The 8,892-nt window shown below is 39.3% G+C and overlaps 1 protein-coding gene across 13 annotated transcripts in view; it reads right to left on the bottom strand.

The window, feature by feature from the left end:
- Positions 1-366: 366 nt before the first annotated feature.
- The window catches only part of PTPN13 (protein tyrosine phosphatase non-receptor type 13), a 203,224-nt gene continuing 194,698 nt past the window's right edge, over positions 367-8,892 (bottom strand). For 12 of the 13 annotated variants that reach the window (XM_035709561.2, XM_035709560.2, XM_035709562.2 and 9 more), the window contains 4 exons: positions 8,186-8,523; positions 5,618-5,833; positions 3,636-3,698; positions 367-1,034 (listed from right to left, as the gene is read on the bottom strand). In XM_035709561.2, the coding sequence (XP_035565454.1) occupies positions 939-1,034; positions 3,636-3,698; positions 5,618-5,833; positions 8,186-8,523 (713 nt within the window). In that variant the 3' untranslated portion in view covers positions 367-938. The remainder of the gene's footprint in view (positions 1,035-3,635; positions 3,699-5,617; positions 5,834-8,185; positions 8,524-8,892) is intronic. The other variant, XM_035709563.2, reaches the window with a different exon arrangement.

The following is an 8,892-nucleotide window of genomic DNA, read 5'->3' as shown; positions in this document are numbered from 1 at the left end:
GTTGAGAAATAACACAGAGGGGAGGTGGGTGGGGGAATGGGATAACTGGGGGATGGGCATTCAGGAGGGCACGTGATGTAATGAACATATGCCATTGATGAATCAATAAACTCTATCCCTGTAACTAATAATAAACTTTATGTTAACTAATTGAATTTAAATTTAGAAAAAAAAGGAAGGAAATACACTGAAGGGGCACCTGGATGGCTCAGTCCGTTAAGTGTCTGACTCTTGATCTCAGCTCAGTTCTTGATCTCAGGGTGCTGAGTTCAAGCCCCTTCACACTGTGGGTAGAGCTTACTAAAAAAAGAAGAAAAAAAAAAAAAGAAAACACGGAAAATGTTTGCACACACTTTGGCTTGCTCATATTTTTTAAGATGCATTTTTATTTACAAAGTGAGATGATGTATAACAAACATAATGAAGTTACAAATGTATCTGATAACTCCATTTTCATGAAAAAGTATATAAATATATTACAGGAAATTCCATATAGTAAACATCTGCTACTTTTTTCTATGCCAGTATTACTGTCATTTAAAGCTTAAATACTGGTTTCAAGTATCCCCTATAAAATAATTCTATTAAAATACTGGAAAAAAATTTTGCTATAAACAAGATTGGTGCATTAAAAATAGACTTGGTGTGTCCTTGTAACATCAACTATAATCAAATGCTTCCTTGATCATCCCTAACATGTGCACTGTTCAGTTAGTGTTAAAAACTTTTAAATTCTCACAGGTTAAAGTAGCTGTAAAAATACAGCAGTTCGGCATGACTTATTGTTGTGAAGAATGCCCCTCTAAGGTAGAGGAGAATAAGGATAATGATACTGTGTGAACTTGCTGCCTGTGATCTTTATTTTAAGCAGAGAACAGGAACACCTGTTGGAGGTTTGGAGAGAGATGAAGAAGCATCCAGAGGCTGTTCTTTTCACGTTACTTCAAAAGCTGTGGCTGTTCTTTTTGCTCTTCTTCAGTTTGAAGACGTGTCAGTACATAAAGGATGACTTGATAGCAGAAAATATATTGATCCTATGGCCAAAAAAGAGAGAGAGAGAGAGAGAGAGAGAGAGAGAAAGTAGGATGACTCTAGATGTATAATGTGAAACACACACACACACATACATTGTGTTGGAGTAATTTTGAAAATATGGAAAAATTTTGTTATAATGTTTAATATAAGAAGCAAGATATAGAATTGTATAGTGTCATAAAAATTATAAGAAACAGACAGATTGAGAAAATGAGGAGGGGAAAAGCAGCCGTGGGAGTGAGTGGGTGGGTAGGTGGAAATATCCCAGAGTCCTGACACTTTTTTGTGCTTTGGTAATATTTATGATTTGCTCTTATAATGGAAAAATAAACTTCCTACAAAATTTCCTCTAGATTTATTGGACTCATCTTGATGTTTTGAAATGTCAAGAAATTAATACCCAAGAAGCTACACAAAATAATGTTCTTTAATATCTGGAACCAAAGAATATGGAAATCAAAGTTTTTGGAAAATTAACTTTTTTTTTTTTTGGTGAAATTACTCTGTTAGTTGGTGGTACCAGGATCTGAGTTTTTTTATTACACTCTGCAAGGAATTAATGAGTCTGAAGGTAAATAGAAAAAATTCACAATACACTAAATGGAAAGAAATAAAACAACTACAGTTGAATCTCATTTAAAATAGTTGCCTGTATGTGAGCATTCATGCCTGTGTGCATGTGCTTGGCCTAAAGACTGTAAGAATGTTGCCTAAAACATGAACAATTCTGAAGAGTAGGAATACGAGTCATCCTTTTATTTCCTTTCTGCTCATCTGTATTTTAATTTGTCCACATTTGCACATGATCATCCATGACTTTCTCTCACGCTACAAACAATCCATTAGCAAACCTACTTCACTCAACGTCCTCTTTTCCCTATATCCACACTATTCTGGTCTGGGCCCACTGCCTGCCACCAAACTGACCTCCCTGCTTCTAACCCTGCATCTTCCTCCCCAAATCAGGTCTTATTTTTGCACAGTAAACACAGAGCACCTTGAAAATGTGAATCAAATCATGTCAGTCCACGCTGATAATCCTACAATGCCTCCATTTCACTCAGAGGAAAGCCCAGGCCTTGGTCCCGTCACCTCCCCTTCTCACCTCAGCCACACCGGCCATGGCCATTCTAAAACACACAAGGCCTGCTCCTGCCTCGGATCTCCACACAGGTGCTTCTTTCTGCCTGAGATGCTCTTACTCTCAAATAGCCTCATGCCCTCACTGCACTTCCTCCAAATCTTTGCTTTAGTGTTAACTTTCTCAGTGTTGCTACCTGACTTAAAATACCTCCCCCAGTCAGCCAAGACTCCTCCTCTTTGCCTAGCTCTATTTTTTTTTTCTTCTTCCTCTAAAGCACTTATTACTTTCAAAGATCCTATATAACTTACTTGGTTAACCGGCTTAATATCTGCCTTCCTCATCACCACCCCATGAGAAGATCTTTGTTATTCTAGCAGGGATCTTCGTTCCATTCACTGATGTTCTCCAAGTACTCACAAGAGTGCCTGGTCCATAGTAGGCAGATAAATAAATTATCTGTTAAATGAGTGAATTTCCTAGGTCTAAGGAACCCAGGAAATATACAGATCGGTATGCTTTCTTTACCTAAAAAATCTGTAAATCAGGGGCAGCCCGGGTGGCTCAGCAGTTTAGCACTGCCTTCAGCCCAGGGCGTGATCCTGGGGACCTGGAATCAAGTCCCACGTCAGGCTCCCTGCATGGAGCCTGCTTCTCCCTCTGCCTGTGTCTCTGCCTCTCGCTCTGTGTCTCTCATGAATAAATAAGTAAAATCTTAAAAAAAAAAAAAAGTGTAAATCAGCTTAATATTTAGATTTAACTTGAATCAAAAATATATGAAGGGAAAGTGGGCAAATTTTAATTTTAAAGATAGTAAACTTCTATATTCTTCAAAAGGTAGAGAAATGTGAATTTATAGATTTGTAAAAATAGCTTCCATGTCCCTCCTCACAATATAAACAATAAGGGGAGGGAGCTCTCAGAACAGGCCGAGACTCTACACGAGCAGTTCCTGTAGGTCAGTGGGTGATAGTAACCCATGGTTTGATTTAGAGAAATGAAAACTCAAAACAGGAGACAGAGCCACCCATTCACTCATCCCCAGGAGTGCCCCCTCCAAGCTAAGCACCGCCAGCCTGTCTGCCTTCTGGACTTGCTGTCAATGCTGCTGAATCCATTCCCTCTCAGGGAATTTCTGTGGCAAGAATGGTACCTTCTATATCCTTTTAAAGTTGGAAATAAAGAACACCTCTAATTATACACTATTTTCTACCACCCCAATGCTCCCCCCCCCCCCCCGCCCATGCTGCCCCGTTCTCTGTATAGCGTTCAGTGCAGATACGGCATTTCTTCATTTCCTGTATTTAAATTAAAGGCAAAATTTAAGTGAGATAGCTTTAAAATATTTTCATTCTTTTTCTGAATTAGTCCTCATGCTTAAAAAAAGGTCCCTTATCACCACAAACCTTTGGTTTTATGTAATAAAGTGGGGACCCTTTAAAAAGAGAAATGTTTTAATCAGAGTTTGAAAACATCAGAATCTTCATGAAAATCCTCATTAGGAGACCCCAAGACTCACCTCTGTCTGAACCATTCCATGCCTTTGTAGTCTCATGCAGCGCACTAAGTCAGAGATGTCAAACTGCCAAAGGAAACAAGGTTTGTATGTTAGACAAAAAGGGTTACCGAATTTAAACCCCAAAGATTCCATACCTCGTTCTCCTTCTCCTTCTAGCAGTCTTGGGAAACTGTTCTGTACAAAAGAAGTCAGTGGACTGACTCTGCCATCACTTGATAATTTTATTTATGATATTTTTAAGAATTAGGGGAGGTGATTCTATTTGAAAATCCTGTAACAACAACCAAACAAAAAATCCCCAACAGAAATTCTCTTCCCTTTGGAATCTGACTACTTTCTAATATCACCATTTAAAAGAAACAAGGCAAACTACTTTTCCTACAGTTTGCTTTTCAGAATGACATTCTTGATCTTTTTTTATTTTCACTGATATTAACAATTTGAAACAAGGGAGAAATAAACTGTTTTGTTTTGTTCCACTTAAATTATTATGGTAGATACGATAGTGTGTGAAGAGCAAACTAGAACTGCTTTTAACTGAAATTCTTTAAGAGACAATGATTTTAATTGCTTACGTACAGTAAGATTTCTAACGTTTTAAGTGAGGCTTATACTAATTTAGATTTTAAGTAAAATTAAACTCATCAATTGTGTTTACTTAGTAATATTTTTAAAAACATTTTATTTATTTATTCATGAGAGAGACTGAGAGAGAGAGGCAGAGACACAGGCAGAGGGAGAAGCAGCCTCCCTGTGGGAGCCCAACGTGGGACTCGATCCCGGGACCCCAGGATCATGCCCTGGGCCGGAGATAGATGCTCAACCACCAACCTACCCAGGCATCCCACTTAGTAATTCCTTAAATATACTATCTTCTGTGCTTATATATATATATATTTTTTTTTAATAAAGATTTTTATTTATTCACTTGAGAGAGAGATAGCACTAGTTGGGGGAGGGGTGAAGGGGCAGAGGGACAAGCAGGCTCCCCGCTGAGTAAGACTGATGTGGGGCCTGATCCCAGGACCCCAAAATAATGACTTAAGCCAAAGGCAGACACACTTTACTGAATGAACCACCCAGGCGCCTTATTTTTTAAGTAAGCTCTACACCCAATGTGAGGCTTGAACTCAAGACCCAAGATCAAGAGTTGCATGCTCTACTGACTAAGCTAGCCAGGCACCCCACTGCTTCAATATTTCTATCCTTAAGTGTGATAGTGACACTGACTTTATCTTATACAAGCCTATACTGTAAAGAGTAAAATGCAATACTGTAAAAGGGACTTTTTGGCAGAGAGAGAAAAAAGAAGCAGGCTTCCTGAAGAGAGCCTGAAGTGGACCAGATTCCAGAACTCCAGGATCACACCCTGAGCCGAAGGCAAGACGCTCAACCGCTGGGCACCCAGGTGTCCCTGTATAAGGGACTTTTGAGCACATGTTTAAAACTGGTAAAACAAATATGAAATTGAAGTATTATTTCTTTTTGATTATGGTCTGGGCAGTTTTGAACATTACTAAAATACAATTTGATATAGCAAGAGAATGAAGGCATTAATTTTTTAAAAAGATTTTATTTATTTATTCATGAGAGACATAGAGAGAGAGGCAGAGAGAGATGCAGGCTCCAAGCAGGGAGCTGGATGTGGGACTCGATCCCAGGAATCCAGGATCATGTCCTGGGTCTAAGGCAGGCACCCAACCACTGAGCCACCTAGGCGTCCCCAAATGAAGGCATTCATAAAAGCTACTAAATAGAGGTGCCTGGCTGCCCCGTTGGTGGAGGATGTGACTCTTCATTTTAGAGTTGTGAGTTCGAGCCCCATCTTGCGTATAGAGATTACTTAAAAAAATACTTAATTCCCTCCCCTGCCCCAAACCCCTGCTAAATAAGAAAATTCCAAGATCATAACACGCTATTAAAAATTAGATTCCACTGTTATTTCTGGCTGAATGCTGGTTCAGTCTGTATCTTGTACTCACTTCAAGATCTTGACTGATTAATCCTAAGACCACATCTATGCATATCAGGGTCCCTGAACGTCCAATGCCAGCACTGCAGTGTGTGATGATTGGGCCGGATCTATGAATGTGTCTCATGTAAGAGATAAAAGTAAGCAAGTCATCTGGCTGAGAAGGTGTATCATGGTCTGGCCAGGCAGTGAAATTCAGATGAGAAATATGTCGCATCTCTCCTGTCTGAAATTGTACATCAAAAGAAATAGATAAATATTATATTGTTCACATATATGTTTTAGTTCTTATTAATACACTGTCCTTCAAACTTTGACTTGCCCAACTGATCAAATCAAAAGAAAGGCGCTAGAGACAAAAACAGTACATCAAACAACACATGGAGGGTCTTTATCAAGGAGGTTGCTAAATCCACATTTTAAATACTGGTGAAAACTACTTTTTGAAACCCTAAAAGCAAATTACATTTTAATATGAATAACAACCTTTTCTAAATTGCTGTACTTCATATTCACTCTGGATAAAAGCCAAAGTCATTGCAATGGCTTACAAGCCCTACATAATCTGACCCAGCTACTTCTCAGACCTAACCTGCTCCTTGTGACCACTTTGCTCTACCTACAGGGAACACTCTGTGGTTCTTTTTTTTTTTTTTTTTTAAGATTATTTATTTATTTATTTATCTAGAGAGAGAGAGAGAGAGAGAGAAGAGAGACAGAGAGAGAGAGAGACACCGAGGGAGAAGCAGGCTCCATGCAGGGAGCCTGACACGGGACTCAATTCAGGTCTCCAGGATCATGCTCCAGGCAGAAGGCGTTGCTAAACCACTGAGCCACCCAGGCTGCCCTGCCTGTGGTTCTTTAAAAACACTAGGCACAGTTCAGGTCAGGGTCTTTGCACTTGCTCTTTCTGACTGAAATTCTCCCCCCACCTCTCCACTGCCCCATCCCTGTGGCTCAATCAACTCCTTGAGGATTTTTTCCACAGCAACATCAACACTAATATTTCCTCATTAGCAAGTTAACTCCATGAGGTCAGGGATTTCTTTCTGTCTGTGTTGCTAACTGCTGAATCTCTAGATTTCATAACAGGGCCCGAGCTCTACAAGCCATGTGTTAATTAAACATATCACTTAAGGAATACTGAACAATTGTGTTAGCATAAGTAATCGGTAGGCTGGTATAAATGAACAAGAAAGTATAATCTTCAATTCTTTATAAAATCACATCAAAAACTATGAAGGAGGGATCCCTGGGTGGCTCAGCAGTTTAACTGCCTGCCCTCGGCCCAGGGCGTGATCCTGGAGACCCGGGATCGAGTCCCACGTTGGGCTCCCTACATGGAGCCTGCTTCTTCCTCTGCCTGTGTCTCTGCCACTCTCTATGTGTGTGTCCCTCATGAATAAATAAATAAAATCTTAAAAAAAAAGACTATGAAGGAAATCATTAGGCTATATTTACATGTGACCAATGGACTCAAGTCAAACCCCAAAGGGAAACCAATTACAGTGGACCCTCGAACAACAAGAGTTTGAATTGTATAGGTCCACTTATACAAGGATTTTTTTTTTTTTGTACAATACAGGAAATATTTTCCTTATGATTTTCTTAACATTTTCCTTTCAGTAGCTTACTTTGTTGTAAGAATCAGTGTATATAATACATATAGTAAACAAAATATGTGTTAATTGACTATGTTATTGGTAAGGCTTCCAGTCAATAGCAGGCTATCAGTTAAATTTTGAGTCAAAAGTTCTACATGGATTTTGGACTGCATGGAAGTCAGTGTCCCTAACCCCTATGTTGTTTTAAGGCGTTAAGCTTGTATTACTGGAGTTGGGGTGGGGGTGGGGAGGAGGGTGAAATTGAGGGGGCATGGAGGAGAGTAAAAGTAGCAGTTTTACTTAAGGTGTATCCACTTATCTAATCCATGCTAAATTGATTCAGTGGTTATGTGGCTGCAGAAGGAATTACCCAATGACAAATATTTATGCTACAATTGCCCATGTATTGCTAAATATGTTGTGTTTATAGGGGAATATTTGCTACCTGGAGATTTTTCAAAAACAGGTTATTTCTTTTTCAAAGATATTTCATTTATTTATTCATGAGAGACACAGGGAGAGAGGCAGAGACATAGGCAGAGGGAGAAGCAGGCTCCATGCAGAGAGCCTGATGCAGGACTCGATCCTAGGACCCCAGGATCACTCCCTGAGCTGAAGGCAGATGCTCAACCACTGAGCCACCCAGGTGTCCCTAAAAAACAGTTTTATTCACTCTTTTTAGAGATGATAGCACATAGCTTCTGAGCCATTCTGTTCTATCAGTGAGCAAAGGATAATGGGTGGTCACTTTAAAGCCTGTATTCTCATTTTCATCCTAATACAGTACATACTGGAGGAAACTGGCAGAGTCTGAAGAAGGTCACAGTTTAGTTTCTATTAGGTCAAAAATAGTGGGTGACATTAGTTCCAGTGAAATAGGAAGGTGGCTCTCACTCAGAAATACATTGACGCTATCATGGAAAGTGTCCAGGCCGACATTCTAACCAGGAGATGGAAAGATTTAACTCACTTACCTGAATCTCTTCTAGGGCCATTGCCCTTACTACAAAGCCCTTCAGCTGCTGCATTCTCACGAGAGCCAGCCGAAGCCTGTCATTGACCATTGTTGTTTGGCCTAGGATGTTAGGCCAATAGCGCTGGCATTTGATTTTTTCTCCTTCTACTTCTTGGGTCATCATGGCGATCACTGTAGATTTTTGTTCCCAAATCATCTGCCAGAAATCTCCAACAGTTGTAGGGAGAGGTCCTTGGCAGGCAATGTAAACGAACTCTTCTTTTCCCACTGGTATCTTAATGAAGCTGGCGTTGATATAGCCACCCTCATCTCCAAGAGGCACTCTTGTAGCATCATCTGTGAATTTCCCACCATAAAACAGAGCCATGTATATCATGCATTTTGTTTAAGGAGCCTTATAAACAGGGGTCAAAGATTAGGAGAAATTCCTCAGAACCATAAATGAAATAACAGACACATTTTAATAAAGGTATATTTCAAATTACAGTAGAATTGTTTTATATTTACTCATTTTACTCTTGTTACAAGTATATTTAAGATGTCAACTCAGCAAGTTTCTGACAATTTGAGGTTATTTATATAGATTTAGTTGAAAATTAAAATTAATAAATAAAAAAATATATCAATCGATACATTCAGAACTTCTTAGTAAGTTCCAAGAGAAACAAACATAACTTTGCTACTTCTTATCCAACCTTATTTTAT

Source organism: Canis lupus, chromosome 32 (assembly GCF_003254725.2).
Source record: "Canis lupus dingo isolate Sandy chromosome 32, ASM325472v2, whole genome shotgun sequence".
NCBI lineage: Eukaryota > Metazoa > Chordata > Mammalia > Carnivora > Canidae > Canis > Canis lupus.
This window is presented reverse-complemented; position numbering and strand designations above follow the sequence as displayed.